At 46.5% G+C, this 21236-nt stretch overlaps 1 protein-coding gene and 1 pseudogene across 1 annotated transcript; both read right to left on the bottom strand.

Moving 5' to 3' along the window:
• Nucleotides 1–342: 342 nt before the first annotated feature.
• FGF1 (fibroblast growth factor 1) lies at nt 343–20981 on the bottom strand. The gene is made up of 3 exons (XM_016205553.2): nt 20801–20981; nt 4911–5014; nt 343–676 (listed from the first exon to the last, which is right to left on the bottom strand). Exons 1-3 carry the CDS (start codon nt 20967–20969, stop codon nt 482–484), a joined length of 468 nt encoding a protein of 155 aa, XP_016061039.1. The 5' UTR covers nt 20970–20981; the 3' UTR covers nt 343–481.
• LOC107531482 (dnaJ homolog subfamily A member 1-like) lies at nt 9992–15562 on the bottom strand (annotated as a pseudogene).
• Nucleotides 20982–21236: the final 255 nt, after the last annotated feature.

The following is a 21236-nucleotide window of genomic DNA, read 5'->3' as shown; positions in this document are numbered from 1 at the left end:
CATCTTAATCCCTTTCGGGACGCTGCCTTCCTCTAACCTAGCCGTAAGCCTCTCTGCTAATATTCGTGGGGTGGGGTAGGGTGAAAGGGAGCATGGCCGGTGTCTGGGAGAACTGCGGACAGGCTTTACTCAGCAGAGGGACCCCCTCGGCGGCCCCCTGAACGCACTTCTTTTGGCCCCACCTTTGCTCTGAGGGACTCAGCCTGCAGCGGGCGTCCAGAGGCTACTGGACCTCCAAACCAGACCCACACCCACCAGCCTGTTGGCCCCTAGAAGCGATTTGGTCCCCTCTGTTCCAAACTGTGCTGGGGTAAAGGGCTCTGCGAGAAAATGAACGGCATTTTAGAAGCGCATTGCTTACAGATTCGGGCTCTGTGGGCCAGGGGTTAGCGCAGCCAATGGTCAAGGGAACATTCTGGGGTCAACCGGCGAGGACCCCTTCAGGCTCCTCTGGAGTGCTCAGCACTCGGAACAGATTTCTCTAATCAGAGGAGACTGGCAGGGGGAGAAACAAGATTGCTTTCTGGCCATAGTGAGTCCGAGGACCGCGCTTGCAGCTTCCATTTTTCTTGAGCCCAACGAACCAATTCTTTTCTGCGTGCTTCTTGGATGTGTAGGTGTTGTAATGGTTTTCCTCCAGCCTTTCCAGGAACAAACACTCCTCATTTGGTGTTTGCTAAAAAGGGAAAACCAAAAGAGAATAAAACTATCAGTGAGTGGTTTTAGGTGGTGGTGGTGGTGGTGGTTCTCTGCTTAAAGCTGTGTGACCTTGGGCAAATTACTGAGGCTCTCTGTGCCTCCGTTCCTTCTTCAGTAACATCAGGGTAATAAGGGAGCCCATCTCTGGGGGTGGTAATGGGGACTTAGAACAGGACCCAGCACATAATGAGTCTTCAATATACATTTGCTATTGTTATAAGCTCCCCTTCCATTTGTGGTCTTCAGGACCCTATAGTCTGCCATTCGGAGATCCTGAATGACTCTAAGCACATTAAGGGTGGGCTGAGCCTTTTGTCTCTGTGGAGGGTTGGCACACAGGCATGACCACGAAAAATGTCCAAACCAGGTAAAAGCAGACGGTGATGCAGTGGGGGCTTTTAAGTTTGGACTTGAAGAATAAATGGAAACCTACTAATATTACTTTTTATCCTGGCGATTGTCACTAACAATAGCAGGATTGTACCTTAGCATTATGGGCAACATAAATGCTTGCACAAAATGTGCCCTACGCCTACAACACATCCTGGAACTTAAAGTTTTTTAAAAAATGAAAAGAGCTTTATCTTTTAATATTTATCAAAATAATTGTACTTTTTAAAAATTACAATTTTACTTAAAAAAAATGAAAAAAAAAGAAACCACCCCAAAGCCCACCCACCCAGATATAGACAACTGTTAACAGATGATAAACATCTTTCCTTGCGTCTTTACGTTCATACACACAGCAAGAAATAGATGAGACCAGATGGATATAGACTTAGGATGCTATCACAATGGTATGCTATGTCTGCTGTTTTAAAAATTGGCAAAAAGCCTATGAAAACATTCAATCTCACTAGCAAGAAAATGCAAATTAAAATATGATTTAACATAAGTTGGCGATGCTATCTGCAAAGAGAAAAAAGGTTTACAAGTCTTAGTGTTGGTGAGAGTGTAGGAAATGGGCATTCTTGTGCACTGTTGGTGAGATAAATTGGTGGAAACTTTCTGAGGGTAATTTGGCAATATGTATCAGAGTTTTAATGTGTATTACCTTTCACTCAGCAATTTCACATCTAGGAATGGGCCCCTAAGAGATATCTGAGCAAGAGTAAAACTATATTTTCAAGGATAGTCTTTGGATATAATGGTAACAAACTGGAAATAACCTAAATACTCATGGACAGGTGATTGGTTAAGTAGATAGTGGTACATACATACAGTGGAATCCAACTCAGTTGTAAATTTGTTAAGCTGGAAAGATAGCTACAACATATTAAATAGAGCAGTTGCTTTTTTAAAAAGTCTACCAACAATTATTTTTTTACTTGGAATGTATCTCTTAGAGAATGGGAGGAACCCCAGTTATTTGGACTTCCTATTCGTCAGGATTTTAGAATTACATTTATTATATTTGGATATAAACCAGTTAAGTATATTAAAATATTTATATTGACTTCGCTCCAATTCCAGGTCATGTGGTCTCTACATTGTCTCTTCACCCACAGTGCTTGGCGAGCCCCTTTCTGGTGGTTTCCAATCCTGTTGTCCCGTGTTCTCTGTTTGTAGGCACGTTTGTCTATTAGACTGTAAGGCCTTCTGAGGGAAGAGGTGGAATCTCGTCAGCCTTTTATCTACCCCTAGACACAGAACCTTGCAAATAAAAGGTGCTCACCATCTAGGTGGGGAATTTAATTTGACTCTTGAGATCGTGTAAAGCCCTCAGTCAAGTTACCTTTGATCGGTAAGGAACTCTGTGACAGGAAGCAAGCTGCTGCTTAGTCACCTGAGTTCAGTGCAGTAACAACTGGGTGAGACACTGGATCATCTTAGAACAGGGTGGGACATAGACGTGACATTTAATTGGGTGACTCTGATGCCTCTGAAGGAACTAATCCAGACATTAGTGTTTGATGCACAGTCAGGGGCGGGAGGAGGTGGGCCATTTTGGACCTGCGTGGGAGGGCTCACCCTCTGATGTCCCTCACTGGGCATCAGGCCCCCGCTCTGTGACAAGGCTGAGGATGGCCATGCCCCCCATGATGTCTCCATTATACTACGGTAGCAGCCACACAGAGAATGACTGAGTCACAGGCTGAGTCAGCAGGCCAAGTCGGAGGTGCTACGTCTGTCCCCCAACCAGGATTTGTCAGCTCTCCTTGCACATTATGAGCAATGCCAAGGGCCTGGGAAGTAACAGTTGATTCATGGCAATTGTTTTCATTATTTTCTTTTCTATATTTAGCGTGCTTCCCCCCAGTGACATAGGTGGTGTGTACCCGCTGTAGGAAACTCGGAAAATACAGGAAGGCATCCACACATTATAAAATCAGCCATTTACCACCCTCAGAGATAAATGAGTTCATGTTTTGGTATATAACCTTTCAAACTTATTTTTTAAAATAAATATGTTCTTTACATACACACATGCACACACACAGATTTGTACCAGGATGGATTGATACCTAAAGTCGGTTAAGAGTATGAGACTGAGCTCTGAGATATGTTAGAACCTGTCTTTATCAGTGGGGAAATTATGAGGCATCGTATATTAAGGTCACCAACTGAATATTTCAGGTGAATTGTAGCGACAGCCAGGACTATGGTGGGAGAAGGGCATGTTTGGAGCCTACAGAAGATTGGATTTGGGAGGTTCTCTCTCAGTATTTTTACACAACTAAAAGAAGGTTATACTAAACATCAAAACTGATTTAAAGAGGGAAAGCCATAAAACTCTAATATATAACCTAAGAAATAATGAGGGCAAGGGGTGTATAAACAAATAATTTGTTTCACGGCTGCTGTTGATGGGGCTCCTCCCTGCGCCGGCCGGGCTGGTGGGCGGGTCCGCTCGTTGCCTTCCCGCCTCGCCTCAGCCCTGTATTCGGGTAGCTGCTTTCCATTACCATCATTTGAGCCAAGGCTCGGGGGGGGGGGGGGGGGTCACTGACTTGCCCAAGTGGCAGAGGCATGAGATTCAATTACAGGCCTGAGAATGAATGGTTGATTGGTCAATGGATTTTATTACCAATTGAAAGAAGCACCTTTTAAAAATAAAAAATCTGCTCCCTATGTAGTGGTCACTGCCTGGCTCCAAACCCTCTCATGTTGTCCTGTATTTCAGCAAACAGCCTACTAGAGCTTACCTATAACTCTGATGATCCTGGCTCCTGACCCCTAGTGGGGAGCGTGAAAAAAAAAACACCGAACTGTGTTCTCATTCCCAATTCTGGCTGAGATTACAGCTTCAAGAGAGGGTTTCCTGCGCCCACTGCCTCTTGACAATTTGATGTAAATTAAAGGGAGCCCCAGACTAAAACCCCACCCCTGGCTGCCTTTCTGTAGACATACATCTTAATAAAAGGGAAGAAACGGGTTTGTCTTGGCCTATGAGTTACAGCCAAGCCTTAACTATCGGTTCTTAGGATACAGAGAAAAGATCATTGAAATCCAGAAATAATTTCAAAACCTGGGGCCATTGGCTTCCACTCTCTTTCTTGTCAAATCTTGTACCAGAGATACCAGTAAGGGGAAACTCTGACTGCCTCTATTTCTGTTCTTTTCTCACAAAGACCACCATAAGCGGAGTCAAACCTATGTAAAGCATTAACTAGAAGAGGGATGGAGACGGTGATTTAGAGAATGTCAGCTACTGAATAAGTTCTTTGTGCTTCTCGAGGGCAGGGATGTGGTTTCATTCATCTTTACATCCCTGTCAGTACCTAGCTGTACTTAGACACTGGAGGCATTTGATAAACGTTTGTAGAATTGACTTATTGAACATATTATTTAGGAGACCCTTTCAAAGTTTCATGTGTGACATGTTAACTGCTAGAATCTGGGCTGTGCAGTTCTTATAAAAAGCACAGGGGGCCACGCCTATAACATGTGGTGGGTACTCAAGAAACATTTTTGGAATGAGTGAGTGAAGTGGAACTAGGTCTTCTGCAATGAGTGATGGATGAGTTACCAAAATTTCAATCAATGTCTCCTCTATGTGATAATCCGTTTGAGTATTTTGAGAGAATGCCACAAGAAACTCTTTTATGTTTGTGCCTAAAATAAGGCAGGGTGGAAGGCAGGAATCCTACTGGAAAAAATAACAAACAGAGACTAATTGTTGCTTTATAGTGTGTATCACTCAACGTAACAAGATTTCTGGAAACCTCAAACCTTGGCCGAGTCTGGAAGCGTGTCAGCCTCATACTTACCGAGCCGTACAAAAGCCCGTCGGAGTCCATGGCCAAGTACTGGCCACTCTCGGTGCTCTTTATATACACCTCCCCCACGCTTTCCGCGCTGAGCTGCAGCTGAACTGAAATAAAAATAACACGAGCAAAAGTAAATAAACACTAGGCCTTTGCCAACAGGGCCCGGCGGCCTGGACAGTTAGCCATGGAAAATCCTGCTCATTCATTTCAGGGCCCTCAAGGATGAGCCTCAGGTGAGTCAAAACATAGAAATACAGCTCCTTTTTCTTTGCCCTCCAAAGAAAGCTGTCCATTGGGAATTATGTTCTTGAGAGAAGGAGAGATGAACCAGGCGTGCCCGCCCGTCCTCGTTTGTCACAGAATGACGCCTCTCTCCCTTCTCTCTCTTTGTCAGCGGGAGGAAAGTAAGCGCAGGAGGAAGCCGCACTCACTTCCCCGGGCTCCCGTTCCCAGCCAGCCTGGGGTCCTGTGGAGCGGGCCCCTGGGCAGCCTCAGTGTGTCCCGCCTCAGTTATCAACCTGCTTTGGGGGCGTCTCTTGACAGCCTGGGCCTTCCAGGAATGAGAGCTTCCCCTGGGCAAGTTGAGTCAATGCCCCCACCCTCTGTGGCAACCAACTGGGTAGAGGCAGAGGGGAACCCTGGCTTCTGATGGGGAGAGTGAGGCTCTTACCTGGGGAGTGATTTTGTTATCTAGGGGACATTTGGCCATGTCTGGAGACCTTTTTGGTGGTCCCACCAGGGGTCGGCTGGTGCTGTTAGCATCCAGCAGGTAGAGGTCAGGGATGCTGCTAAACATCCTACAGTGCACAGTGTGGCCCTTCACAATAAGGAGTTATTCAGCCGAGGTTGAGAGACCTCGAGCTTGAGGGCAAGGATGCGAGCTACCCTGAGTTACGCTCTCCCCAGTTACGCCCACTGATACTGCGCGCTGCTGGGTACCTAATCGGAGTCCAATACCCATTGGGTAAATTATTCATTTGTTCATTCTTTCCAGGGTGGCTCTGGAGGGAGGTGCTTTGATGGTTCACATTTGGGAATCAAAATTAATTTTGGACTCTTCTGGACAATTCTTTGGTCACTAGACTGTCACAACCATCGTTACGACTAGGAGTGAAATCTCGACCAGGGACCAGTGAGCACTAAGTGGTTCCACCAGGAGATGAGTTGACCTAGAGGTCAGCTTTGTCAGAGGCCAAGGGGCAGAGGGAGCTGAAAAGAACACAGGGTTTTGGTTGGCACATCTAGACCCCCTCATGGCCTTTTCTTTATTTTCCTTATTTATTTAACTTCTTTGAATAAGAATGATATTCTCATGTTTCAAATTTGGAAACAATATAAGAGGAGACAGTGAAAAGCCTCCCCTGCCCCTCAAAGCCTCCCATTTGCAACCAATGGGGATACAGCAGTAAACAGGACAGATGAGACCCTGTCCTTCCTCCCAGGACACTTTCTCCTGGGGAGACAAAGACAAACAAGTAAACCCCTCCTAGATACATTTTAGATGCATCCTCTAGACAAATTTCATGCATATATGAGAAAATACATGTTTTCCCTCCTGCCTTTTTTTACACAAGTAGTAAGATACTACACACACAGTTCTGCACACTGAGTTTGTTTGTTTTTGGAGATCTTTCCATTTCATTACCGAAGGATTTAACCTCACTCTTTTTTGCCAGTTGAATTGTGTTCCATTATGTGGCTATACCACAATCATTTAACCACTTCCCTTTTAATATGTCTGTATTTTCTTATTTCCCTCTGTTTTCTTTATCTTCTGGTTCATTCCAAGGGGGATACATAGTTGCATTACGCTACCGAAAATGCAGTTTTCCTGTCCTTGGAAGTCTTTGCTACAGAGACTCCAGGCCTCCTCTAGCTTCCTCTGGTAAATGGAGTTTATCTCATTTATAGGAAGGAGAATGGAAGCCACCAGTCTCCTTTCCCACAGGTCCTCCTGACTTCAGTTAGCTCTGAGAGAACAGGCCAAAGGGCCTCCGTTGTGATCTGGGCCCTCCCCGTTCTAGCCTCAGATCACACCACTTGCTCACTCAGTCACTGCTTCACCCATTTGACTCCTGCAACACACCAAGCTCTTTGCCACCTCAGGATCTTTGCACGTGCTCTACCCTACATCTGGCACCATCTTAGCCCTGATACAAAGTTGGTCCTTCTGCTCCTCAGGCCTCAGCCTAACACCCCCTCCTCAGAGAGGCCCTTCCCACCCAAGTACCCTGTGTATTCTATATAGAAGCTTCTTTCACCCTTCCCACCCCACCCCCCACCTCACTATCCCTGCCACTGCCACCTTGGTCTGCACATCATCATCTTTCTCTGTCCCTTGTTTGTTTCTTTCATGGCACTTTTTACAAAGTATTAATCACTTTAGGGGTTACTCATTTATTTCTGCCTCCCTAAGAAAATGTGCACTTGGGAGAAAGGACAGGGGTTTTGTCTATCCTGTTCCCAATTAGGTCTCCAGTACCTCACAGAGTGCCCTGCCCTCAGGGGACAGCCAATATATATTTGTTTAATGAGTCATGCTTTGCTAATATTTGCAGAGATGACTCTCCTGGCCCATCATGAATAAGCTGTGAACTTTGAATTATGCTTCCAGTATTGCCTTGTAGAGTGAAGTAAGATGGGACCAAGTTGAGGATTGTAAGGCTCAAGGATGGGCTCTGCCACCAACCCTTCATGTGACCTTGGCCAAGCTATTTAACCTCTAGGCCACAGTTTTCTTATCGGTAAAATGAGAGCCATCTGGATTCCATCTCTAAAGTTTTTCTAGCTCTAACAGTCTATGAAGCAAGTAAATACAGTTGATAACAATACTGTATACAATAGAATATTATTCAGCTATGAAAAGAAACAAGGTACGGATGCATGCCACCACATGGATGAATCTTGAAAACATGCTAAGTGAAAGAAGCCAGTCACAAAACACCACATATTTGGTGATTCCACTTAAGTGAAATGTCTAGAATAGGCAAACACATAGAGACAAGAAGTAGATTAGTGGCAGCCAGGGGCTGAGAAGGGGAGTGGGGGAGAGAGAAGGGAGAATTCTCTCTTAGGAGGTACAGGGCTTCTTTCTGGAGTGCTGAAAATGGTCTAAAATGGATCGTGGAGATGGTTGCTTAACTCTGAATATAAGAAAAACCACTGAATCGTTCACTTTAAATGGGTGAATTGTATGGTATGTAAATTTCTCTCAATAAAGCATTTCTTAAAAATTCTCTGTGTTTTCATTTATGGTTTTCAGATAACTTTCACATACATTTTTCTATCAATTTCTCAGCATAATCCTGTATGTTTAAGGGAGACCAAAGGAAGGGGATAACCATTTATTGCATCTACAATGGGCCAGGCAGCGAGGGCGCTAGTTTCTATTTTGGTACAGATAGTGTAAAATTAAGGGTGTAGGCCCCATAATCAGACTTCGTGAGTTTAAGTTCTGGTGTGACTATGTGTTAGCTGTGAGATCACTGGGCAAGTTATTGACCCCTGTTTCCTTACCTATACTGACAGTACCTGCTTCATGGAGTTGTTGTGAGGATTAAATGATCCGATGCATGGAGCGTGCCCAGTACTAACTATCATTTCTCCTGTGCTTAGGTGTCTTCATCGCTCCTCACAGAACCCCCTGGAGGAAGGTGGCTCTGGCTGTGTCCTACAGGTGAGAAGACTGAAGCTTGGCTACAGTTTGACTTACCCAACGTTATACTTATAACCAAGGGTAAAACCATGGCCCAGGTTTAAGCATTCGAAATATCCTGCTTTTCCCTCTCTTTCATAAAATACACTGAGCTCCAGTTATGGGAAGCATTGGTCCCAGTCAAGCCATACTCACTCCCTCCTTGGATTCCCTTGTGTTCAAGCTCAGACATGCGCAAGATACCAGATGGTCATCCAGGATCCCTTTTTTTTTTTTTTTTTTTTAATATGTCCTTATTGATTTCAGAGAGAGGAAGGGAGAGGGGAAGAGAGAGAGAAACATCAATGATGAGAGAGTCATTGATCGGCTGCCTCCTGCACTCCTCCGGCTGGGGATCGAGCCCGCAACCCGGGCATGTGCCCTGACCGGGAATCAAACCTCAATCTCCTGGATCCTAAGGTCGATGCTCAACCGCTGAGCCACGCCCGGCCAGGCTCCAGGATCCCTTTTGTAGCCATAGCATGTTGTTAGTTCCCTGGGACTTTTTTCAATTGACCACCCCTATAGGTCGGTATTTAGTCAAACACATTGTAGGTGCAACATAAATCCCAAAGGGCAAATCCTTTTAGGTAATCGAAGAAGGTGTTTTCTTAAAGTAGACTTTATCTTTTAGAGCAATTTTAGGTTCATAGCAAAATGAGGGGAAGGTGCAGAGATTTCCCATATCCCCCCTGCCCCCCAAATGCATAGCTTCCCCCATGATCAACACTCCCCACCAGAGTGGTTCATTTGTTACAGCTGACGAACCTGCACTGACACATTCTTATCACCAAGGAAGATTTTTATAAAGCTTTTTATTTCGTAGTTCGTGCCTGTTCTATGCCTTAAATAGTTCCCATTCATCTTGCTGTGGGGTGAGCCGGGTTGACTTTGCCGTCTGTGGAGTCCCCTTTGGCTGTGCAAAGGCCTCACGGAGTGTGAGCCAGCGCTGCTTGGCACACGAGTCAGTTCTCGGCCATGAGCCCCAGCACCAGGGTTGTTACACTGGTGAGAGTTCGTCTCAAGAGTTTCCTCTGTAAATATTATTTCTCCAGGATGTCCAAGTTTCATAGCTCATTTTCACTGGATTTCTTTCTGGCTAAGTTTCCTAAACATATATCCTTGTGCGAGCAGGGCTGGCAGGAAGGAGTAACACCCAGCCCGAGCTGCTCGTGTAACCGGCTAGGTGTCCAGCTCCCTGGTGTGACTTCATTCCAGTTTTCCAAGCCTACATCCCCCTGCAGCTGCTGCCAAGGAAGAGTAGGAAGGAGAGAGCTCGAGAAAGGGGCTCAGAAGGAGAGGGAGGAGCTGGCCGCACAGCCTGGCTGCCGCCGGAGCTCCTCCCTTTTGGAGCCGAGGGGAGAGCCAGTCAGTCAGCACACACGCATTAGCCAGCTATGGTGTGCTGGGAGCTGAGCTCAGGGCTAGGCAAGGGCCCTGCCTTCCGGGGCATACGCCCAGTTAGGGGTACAGGTGGCCCTGTGAATGGTAAAGCAACGCAATAGCAAAAAACCCCAAACACTTGTTTTTGTGCTAAAAACAAGTGCAACAACTACAATACTCTTCCTTTCTCTCTCCCCCCCCCCCATATATATATGTTTTTTTCTTTCAAGGAGAAGCAGAAAATAATGTACAGTGAAAACAAATTGCAAAAGAATATAGTAAATCCTTGATGAAAATTTTGTAAAAATCACAATCCAACGTGCACAGCTCATGAATATATAGGGAGTAAATAGAAAAATGTACTCCAGATACAGACCAAATTCAGACAGCAGCTGCTCTGGGGGGGAAGAGGAAGACTAGGGCTGGGGAGGGGAGTGAGGGGACTTTCCCTTCATCCCAACTCTTCATTTCTTTGAAAACACAATTCTGAAGCCAGAGCTGTCAGCTGGTAACACTGGTTAACTCTGGGGGACGGGGCTGCTGGTGTTGGTAGAATTCTCCTTTGTGCTTTTTGGGGGATGGTTGACATATAGAGCCCAGTTCCTCATCAATGGGCAAACACTCAGAGCTGACCAAGACTTCTGCTTCTTGCTCCCGATGACCCCTGGGATGCTCTATGACCCAGCTCGGGCTTGACCCCAGGGACCATCTAGTTCAGAACACGGGTATCCATAAAGGTGAGTCTTCTGCGGGGCAGGCAGGGGACCAGGAAGCTGGTGAGGCAGGACGGGGGTGAGGGACCACTAAAGCCACGCCTTTCCTCAGTTTCCTTCCCCAGCACCTTCCACCAGGTTAGCACCAGAGCAGGGAGGTTAGGGCTCGCTACCTGTGGCCAGCAAGGACAGTGGCTCTAAAGCACGCCGAACCTGAAGGGGTGAGTACTTTTTTGAAAAATTAGATATGTCACTGAGTCCATAGGGTCCTTATTGTTCCCCAGTTCTGAACTGGGGACAGCACCTTTTGACTTAGCAGAAGGAATGGAAAGCAATATTTTAAAAGGTACTCTAGCGAAAGACATACATTTCTCAGAGGAATCCAGCTCACAGAGCATTGTAAAACGGTGCCGTATGAAGGTTGGAAGCGCTTGTCTGGTGGATTTGTGACCGTATTGCCAACAGAACCCGGGAGCCTGTTCCTTTACTAGGAATGCATTAGGGTGTGCTGGTTTGGGATGGCCTATTTGTCAAAAATACATGTCAAATTACTGAAAGGTATAAGGCCCCCTTGTGGATTGTGCTCCTCCCGGTGCCCGGCTCATCCTTTGGACGCCTTCATGGGTCTTCACTTAGGGGAACCTCCGTAAAGGGGAACCCAGAGCTTCTGAGTGGATATGCCAGCCCCCTAACTAGGTGTTTCACCTTCTTTCTGAGCAACTGTAAGTCTGTATCTCCGGTTTTTAGTTCTGCTCTCCAGGGCCTTCCATTAGCTCTTAGCAGTAGTTTATTTGCAGTAAGATATGTGACTCCTGCTTGCCAAGGGTAGAAAGGAAAAGGTGTTTTGAGCTTGTCAGTGCCAAGAGAAGTGAGCTTTGGGGCTCTGCAGCTTGTATTCGAGCCCCAGGCCATCCTCACTCTCATCTTCCTGCCCTGCTCTAGGAATTTTATGGGGGTTTTTAAATTGCTTTTTTAGAGAGAGGAAGGGAGAGGGAGAGAGAGGTAGAAACATGGATGAGAGAGAAACATCGATTGCCTGCCTCCTGCAGGCCCCCTACTGGGGATCGAACCTGCAACCCGGGCATGTGCCTTGACTGGGAATGGAACCGATGATCTCTTGGTGCGCAGGATGGATGCTCAACCAGCTGAGCCATGCCGCCCTGCTCTAGGAATTTTAAAAAGTTAGATTACAACTGGTACATTTAGTGAGACAAATGTGCAGAGGGAAGTTCTGCTTCTGTAGCATCGGTGGCCTTTAAGCCTGCTTTCCACTCTGTTCTCCACAGAGAGGCCAAAAGAGATTACGTGCCTGGTTTATTCTGGGTCGAGACTTCCCGTCCTTTGCCGTGTTTACCCAAAGTGAGGTCAGCCTCATCCAGAGCTCCGTGAGGTTGTTTTATGTCAGTGGCATTTATAATTAAAACGCAGCCACAAGCTGGGCTCCGTAAAACATTAGAGAAAGACGGCGAAGGAAAAAAACCTGAGTTTATGGAAAAAAAATTCCAGTGGTTTGGAATACATATATACCTGAAAAAGACTTTTCTTAGAATGTGTACAGGCGTCTGCTTCCCCTTTAGGCTCTGAAAAGGGTGCCTGGAAAATTTTGTTACAGTCCATGGACTGTGTGATATATTTTTAAACAGTTTATCTAGAAAAATCCTTCTGTATAACCAGATAAGGGTGTGTGTAGGGTGGAGGGGCAGGGAGTCTTCTGGCGTCACAGCCCACGGAGGGGAGAACACCCTGCTGGGGCGAGCTTTCCTGCCTGGGGACCTGCTCTGCTCTCTGGCCGGCGGGAGGGTTCCGCTTTGCCAGTGCTGGTCGTGTGAAAAGCCGTCTTGACTTTCAGCCCAGGCTGGTGGGGGGCAGAGTGCCCTTCCCATTAGCTGCCCAGTCTCAGCAAACCCGAGAAAGGACGTCTGACTGCCTGGAAAACGAGGGGCGGGTGGGATTTCACCGAAGAGAAGGAGCCTGCCCTTTAGAAAGGGCTGCAAAGTAGCATTCTTTGGACCAGCCAACTCCCCTAGTGCCTTTAGGATGTGGTTTGATTTATAAATATTTGATTGGCACACACTTTGCTCAGAACATTTCCATCTGTGTGGCGAGCTGTGCCGGTAATCCTGCTCCCCACGCAGCCTCTTACGTGCTCACTCGGGGAGGCGAGGGCCACAGGCCGCAGGAGGCGGCGGCAGGTTTGCGACCCTTGTGAGCTTATTACTGTTCTCCAGTTACTGTAATAAGTCCTGGTCCCCGTCGCCAGAGAGGAAACTCCAGCAGAAGGAGTGGAATCAGACGCGGAGCTTTCCCTGCTGCACCGGAGACAGCGTGCTCTGCGGGAGGTTAGACGGGGCAGGGCTTGCCGGGCCAGGGCCTGGCCACATGAGACCCACGTGCCAGGCCCTGAGGGTGCCAAACCTAGACAGTCCCAGAGCCACTGAGAGGAAGAGTCACCCTCGGTTTAGCGAGCAAGCGTGGCAGCTATCTCACTTCACAGACTCCAAAGATCAGTGAGAGGAGGAAGGCCAAGGAAGCTTAGCCGTGAGGATGAGCATGCTGAATACCATTTTCCAGCCCTTATCGAGGGCCCGGTAGTGTGTCAAACACTTTTGCAAACACTATCACATTTAAAATTCCTACTTTCCTACGAGACATGTACCCTTGTCATCTTTGTTTTTTCTTTCAATTGCAATTTGTTAAGTATAGTTGGAATACAATATTATATTAGTTATGTTATTTTCAGGTGTCCAAGATGGTGATTTGACATTTTTATACCTTACAATGTGATCACCCCACTGATCCTAATAATCATCTGTCACTGTGTAAACTTACCACAATATTATTGATTATATCCCCCTTTACCTTTTTCACCCATCTCGCCACCCCCCTCTCTTCTGGTAACCATCCCTTTTGTCTCTGTTTCAGTGAGCCTGGTTTTTTGGTGGTGTTATGTTTTTTTTAGATTCCACACGTAAGTGGAACCATATAGCATTTGCCTTTCCTTGTCTGACCTATTTCACTCGGCATGATACTTTCTAGATCCGTCTATGTTGTCACACATGGCAAGGTTTCATTCTTTTTTCTCGCTGTGTAATATTCCGTTGTATATATGTAGCACATCTTTTCCATTCATCTACCTATGGGCACCTACGTTGCCTCCATATCTTGATATCGTAAATAATGTTGCAGTGAACTTAGGGGTGCATGTGTCTGTTTAATGAGTGCTTTTGTTTTCCTTTGGCTAAATATCTGGAAGTGGAATTGCTGAGTCATAAGGTATATCTAGTTTTAGTTTTTTGTGGAATCTCGATACTGTTTCCATAGTGGCTGCACCAGTTTGCACCACCAATAGTGCACATCCTCGCTACACATGTTATTTATAAACTTTTTGATAATAGCCATTCTGACTGCTGTGAGGTGGTGTCTCACTGTGGTTTTAATGTGTACCTCCCTGATGATTAGCGATGTTGAGCATCTTTTCATATGTCTGTTGACCATCTATAATTCTTTTTATATATATATTTGAGTTAATTCTTCATTTAATTTCTAAAACACTACTATAGTTGAATGTTAGAACAAAAACAATAGCAAGTAGTGAGCATATTGTGATTATAGTTCTTCCCTCATTCACTACTGTATATAAAAGGCCAGCAGCAAGTGTTATTCCCTGGCCCCATTAAGAGGCCTGACACTGAACACCCACCCCTAGGATGAGGTTCATGATCCCCATGTGCTTCCCCATTGTAATGGCACCATCTTTCTTGATTTGGATCAAAGTCCACCAGTTCTACCTGGTCCATTTCATCAGTCTCTTCTACTTCCTTCCTTTCAGGTAGGAGTTTTTCTAGCAAAGAGAGTTTGTCAGGAGAGAGAAAGCCATTCTCAGGAAAGTTTACCTTGAATTCGATGATTAGGTGACCCTTTTCATATGGTCTACGATACATCGGCATGCCTTCATTTAGCACACACTTGATATCTCCATGCTTGACAATCTGACATGGATGAGAGGTGATGACTATGGTTTGGTTGTGAGGCGTAGCTACTGGTTTTCAAAAGCCACACAATGCTTCGGCCAGCTGTATGTCCATACACAGGAAAAGGTCTTCTCCTCGTCAAGTGAAACCACCATGGTCCTTTTGATCTAAAACAATGATAATACGTCCTGGCTCCAGTCCTGGTTCTTGGTCTCCTTCACCATGGAATGCTATCTTCTGGCCATCTTTCATGCGTTTATCAATATGAACTTCTAGAATCTTCTCCTCTCGAACTACCTTCCTTCCGTTGCAGCTTTTACATCTCCCTTTAGGACTGATCCGTTCCCCATGGCCCTGGCACTCCATGCACACAGACCGAATTTGCTGAACCATTCCTGGTCCGATCTGATGAATTCTTATTTGAGGTCCAGTACCTCGGCAATTGGGACAGCACTCGACTGCTCCTTTCTTACCACCTCAGCCTTCACATTAGTCACAAATGACATTCTTCTGCAGAGCTAGTTTTCTTGTTGCACCATTATATAAATCTTCTAAGGTTACTGAGACCTGATGCACAACATTTGTACCTCTCCTTTCTCTCTGCATCCTTCCTCCTCCAAAAAACATGTCAAAGATGTCCATGGACGAGCCAAAACCGCCACCTGCTCCACCTTCTTTAACAGCTTGCTCTCCTCCTTTGTCATATAATTACATTTTCTTTGCATCAGATTGCACTTCACAGGCTTGGGAAATCTACTTAAACTTCTTTCTTCATTTGGATTCATATCAGGTGGTCCTTCAAGGCCAGCTTCCTGTAAGTCTTTTTCAATTCTTCCTGGGTGCATTGGGTTTCACCCCCAAAACATCATAGTCAGTGGTTTCTTTAACCATTTTTGACAGCCGGGGAGCGGGCCGAGGGAGGTGTGGAGGAGCTGGAAAGAGCGCATTGCTGCACGCAGCTCGGAAAGCCGCCGCTCCTCCACCTCTCACCGAGTGTTCTGGAAAGTTCCCTATAATTCTTCATTCTGACTGGTATGAGGTGGTACCTCATTGTGGTTTTAATTTGCATTTCCCTGCTGATTGGTGATGTTGAGCATCTTTTCTTATATCTGTTGGCCATCCATAATCATTTTTTTGAGAAATGTCTATTCATGTCCTCTGCCCATTTTTTGACCAGATTGTTTATTTTGTTTGTTTATTATTGAGTTGTATTAGTTTCTTACATATTTTGGGTATCTGCCCCTTACCAGATATATTCTTGGCTAATATATTCTCCCATTCAGTGGGTTGTCTTTTTGTTTTGTCAATGGTTTTGTCACCCTTGTTTATAAAATGAGGAAACTGAGGCATGTGGAGGGGAGGTAACTTCCCCAAGGTTGCACGGGACTAGTAAGTGGTGATGGGACCTGCGCCTACATGCATCTGACCCACAAGACAGGTTGCATAGATCCAGTATGTTTATTTAATAAGTTTGTGGGGCAAAACCAGTATCACAGTGTTGACTTTGGGGGCTGTAGTGGGTATGGAGAGAGCCTTAGTCTTGGAAGAAGAAGCTGGGAATTCTGTGCCGAGCTTTACCAGTTACTCGCTCGTCACAGGCCCTGTTAGCTTCGTGTTCACAGAGTGATGACAATTTGTAACCTCTCTGTAGCTAGGCAGAAATGATAGAGTCTGGCACAGAGCCTGGCACATCCAGGTGCTCAATTGGCATTTAATATATTGTTGAATTTGGATCTATCTGCCACCAGTACAATTCATGGACTCATCAAATTAATGTTTATTGGACATTATACCAACTGTCAGGCAATGTGCTAGCCACAAAAATTACATTGTTGGACTCTAAGTCCCTGTCCACAAGAAGCCCGTGGGGGGAGAAAACCATTAAATAGTCACACAATAAATGTGGAATTAAAACTCTAAGGAATGCTGCCTGGTACACGAGGCACCCCTGAAATGTCTTTCCCTGCACCTGTTCCTCTTCCAGGAAGACATCTCCATTTACCCATCTCCCAAAGGAGAGCCCTGGGTGTCAACATGAATCTTTTCACAACCCGTACCCATGCCCCTTCTCACAAATGGACAGCTCTTGCCCTCTGCATTTTCCTGGCATCTGTAATATGGTAATGGAATGAGTGCTCACAGCCCATAATGGTAACTGCCCACCATGTAATGTGAGGAGTTGTAAAGGGGCAAACAAAAACATCTACTCTACAGGCCAGAAATCCCCACCAGTGGGGACATTGCACTCAGGGCTGCATTACAGAGGCCTGTGCACAAGCATCCATTGTAGGTTTCTGCCACTCCAGGGGAGGCCTTGTGTGAGGTACCAGGGAACTTCAGGTAGAAGATGAAATTGAAAACTTCCCAATTTTGCCCAGGGCAGATCTGCTGTTTGGGGACAAAGAGAAGCTGTGAAAGGAGGTTTTTTTTATTTGTTTTTTTTGTTTTGTTTTGTTTTTGCATTGTAGAGCTGGCAGGCACACAGCTCTATCTTGCATGATTTATGTAGATTTGTTTAAATATTTAATTGGCTTTTAGAAATGATTCTTCCTGAAGGAAGTCTTAGAGTGTGGCTCTCTACCTGTGACCACAATCTCTAATCATGCTCAAACTAATGTTCAAGGAATATAAACCATCCCCTTGCTAGACTGTGCTAACCAGTTAGTCAGGGATCATCCATTCCAGGCAGGTCCAGGTTGATTCAGAAAGGTTGTGGCAGTACCGCCACTGGGCAGGAGAGGGCGACATAACCACATTCAGTGGGTGCATCCAAGCCAGGGCGTCCTCGGAGCTGCAGGATCTCATGAATTTTCCGCCTTGTGAAGTACACAGGGCAGTGTTAGGATTCCCATTCCACAGGTGGGGAAACTGAGTCTCAATATGTTCCACAAGATAAGACAGCTGGGAACACCCAGGACATCTAAAGTTCCAGATAGGAGAGGATGATCGGAAGGGTCACGGGGCTGGGGGTTTGAAGCTCTTTTGCAGAGCACTTTACGTGGAATGGAGGGAATGGCCATTGTCCAGCGCTGCTCCAGTTAGAGAGGGCCAACGAGGAGTGTCAACTCGAGCTTTCTGACTCTTAACCCCAGGCCGTGACACGGCCGAGGGTGTGCGGATTATGTCATTCTCCTGGCATCTCACGGTCCGGGGAGGGATTTCTGCTCCCTCACCCCACTTACCCTGATTTCTGTCCTTGGCCCTTGTTCTTAGCCCTAGAATAAGTAAATAGGTCAGCACCCCAGCTCTGCATGTTGTCCGAAAGGCATTGAATCAAACCCAGAAGTTAGACCCCCGGCCTTGCTGGAAGGGAGTACGACGGAAGAGGAAAACACAGGGAAGGTCCTAAGTGTTATACTGTGTTTCCATATGCTGGGGTGACTATGCTGGAGTATATGCTGGGGTGACTATGCTGGGGTAACTATGCTGGGGTGACTATGCTGGGGTGACTATGCTGGGGTGACTGCTGGGGTAACTATGCTGGGGTGACTATGCTGGAGTATATGCTGGGGTGACTATGCTGGGGTGACTATGCTGGGGTGACTATGCTGGGGTGACTGCTGGGATAACTATGCAGGGGTGACTATGCTGGGGTGACTGCTGGGGTAACTATGCAGGGGTGACTATGCTGGAGTATATGCTGGGGTGACTGCTGGGGTAACTATGCAGGGGTGACCATGCTGGAGTATATGCTGGGGTGACTATGCTGGGGTGACTATGCTGGGGTGACTATGCTGGGGTGACTGCTGGGATAACTATGCAGGGGTGACTATGCTGGGGTGACTGCTGGGGTAACTATGCTGGGGTGACTATGCTGGAGTGTATGCTGGGGTGAAGATGCTGGAGTGCATTTGCTGGGTAAGTCCTGGTGATGACCACAGTGACAACACCAGCAATATTAACCAAGATGTGCTTACTTTGGGCCTAGAGGTTGTGCCAAGAATTTTCATTACATTATCTCATTTAATCCTCTCAAGAAACATGTGAGGCAAGTGATATTATTATTTTATAAGTGAGAATAATAAGGCCAGAAGGTTTCAGTAACTTGCCCGGGTTCACCTGGCAAATAGTGAATCCAGGACCCCCTCGTCCACACCCCTAAGGCCGCCTTATGCTGCATCCCAAGGGTTCCTGACATCCTAGGTGAGGCGGCTGAGCCCTCAGTACTCCTACCTACCCAGAGTGCAGTCTCTATGTTGATGATGGAATGACAACAATGAAGACATAAGCCATTTGCACAGAAATTCCAGTACGTGGACATTGTAATTGTAACCTCACCTCTTGTTACCCCAGAATTCAAGGTTTCCCGAAACAGCCAGCTCAACCCTGAGGAGGGCTTCACCAAGGTTGTCTTTCCCCTGAGAGTCTGAGGACCAGAGAGCATTCCCATTGGTTCAGGAAATTGGTAAAACTTGTTAGAAACATTTACAACTTTAGAGAAATTAAAGCTTGTTCCCCTGGTGTTGAGTGGGGCAGATCACAGAACTTGTGTGGCTTGCCTGACACAACAGACTACAATCTAAGTCGATTTATTTGCAGTAAACGTTGCTTCTGTACAGTTGACAGAAGCAACTAAACAGAGTCTTTTTTGCCTCATTCTGGTGCCTATTTTTCATCAGGGATCAGGCATTCAGAAGGCCCATTTGAAGACAAGCCATCAAGGCAAAGCCCTGTACCTCTAACTCTGCAGCTGCGAGCCCCAACCTCAGCCCTCCTGCTCCCCAGCTGGGAAAGAAGGGACAATGCCAAAGGTTTTGTAAACACCGGCTTCCCTCCTCACTATCCGTGCATCTGAGGGTGGAGACTGAGCACAATGCAGTGGTCATTTGTACTTAGATCCTGCTGTTTGTGGTGCATATTTCATGGATAATTAAGACTACCTGATATATAGACCATCAGATCAAAGCCAGTGATATGCATTCCATTAAAAAAAAATTTTTTTCTTTTAAAGATTTTTCTATTGATTTTTAGAGAGAGAGAAAGAGGGAGGAAGACAGAGGGAGAGAAACATTGATGTGAGAGCAAAACGTCGATCGGCTGCCTCCTGCACACCCCTTCCTGGGGATCAAGCCTGCAACCCAGGCATGCGCCCTGGCGGAAATCGGACCAGTGGCCTTTTGGTGCACAGAATGACACCCAACCAACTGAGCCACACCAGCCAGGGCTGTGGATTCCTTTTTAAAGCCATCCTACAGAACATTACTCTCTACCTGTGCTGTGTTCTGTCTTCTAATTTCATCCATACTTTCCCTCTCCTGATTTGTGAGATGTTTGGCCCTTTTGAGCCTCTTAGGAGGGGCCAGATCTGACTTCTGGCTTCTCTATAACATCTAATGCCTCAGTGATAACTCAGGGAATTCCCGATAACATCACAGTAGGACTCAGACACCTAACGCCAGAAGTACTAAAGCAGAAGGAAGACATTTTTATTCTTAGATAGTCAAGAAGCTTCTTTTTTCTGAAGCTATAACTCTATGTATCAACACCGTCTGAGAGCTGGATTGGCAGGAAAGCCCGGAAGAGATATTCAGCTTTTGGCTTGAATCATCCCAGCTCTCCAGTTTCTTTAAGGTCTGGGGAATGACTTTACCCCTCCCGGTTACCACAACCACATCTGCATGATACGCAGAGCAGAAGCTCATAATTTATGATGTGTAAGTCTACGATTTGAACCAGGGTTTCACAAATCAAGCCCAGTGGAAAGGTAACCTGGAGAGTCAGTAAACTTGAACCTGAGCCCACGTCTTTTGTGAGGCCTAGTGCCGCTGCCCCATGCGGCTCTTCCCCTCCTGGAGCAAACAGGACCCTGACCAGCCTGGGGGGGAGGGGGGGCGGTTCCCTGGTTTCACTAGTTACAGAAATCTGCATGACTCAACATTGGCCGCCACATCTGATCTCAAAGCAGCTGTGTAAGTCAAGAGAGTCCCCTTTAGGTAGGCTCTGGCCCTCACAACTCAATTTTCTACACCCAGACCCTTTCCACATTTATGTCACCCCGCCCCTGAGAGTGTCATGCCTTAATAGACCCTGGAGAAGGGGGTACCAGTATTTAGATATCCTCTCTTCCCCCACCCTTGACTAAGGAAGACACCAGAAAGGTGAGAGGCTCCAAGACAGATGGGTGCTTACTGTGCTGGTCGCTCTTGTCCCTTGTCCCATCCACTGTGCCATCTGGGAGGATCCTCAGGAAGTGGCCCCCATTGCTGCAGTAGAGAAGTTTGGGCTTCTTGTAATTACCCAGAGGCAGATTAAACTTCTCGGTCAGGGCGGTGAACGTGGTGACGTCCCCTTCTGCCATGGCTGGGCAACTGCTGGTTATGTGCTTTCAGGGCTGTAAGAAATTAGACAGATATGTGGAATGTTCATCCAGCAAAGGTGCAACGTACACCTTCAGGAAGGGAAAGAGCCTTGGGCGCAGGGCTCTGGTGGGTTGCGAACCACAGACCGGCCAGGCGATGCCCACAGTAATGGGCCCGTGCGGTGGCCGGTGGTTAAGGACGGATGGTCAGGGCATGGGAGGGATTGTTGGGGCATTTCTCACTTCCCAATTGGCCACAGCTTTGGA

Source organism: Miniopterus natalensis, chromosome 4 (genome assembly GCF_054644295.1).
Source record: "Miniopterus natalensis isolate mMinNat1 chromosome 4, mMinNat1.hap1, whole genome shotgun sequence".
Lineage (NCBI taxonomy): Eukaryota > Metazoa > Chordata > Mammalia > Chiroptera > Miniopteridae > Miniopterus > Miniopterus natalensis.
This window is presented reverse-complemented; position numbering and strand designations above follow the sequence as displayed.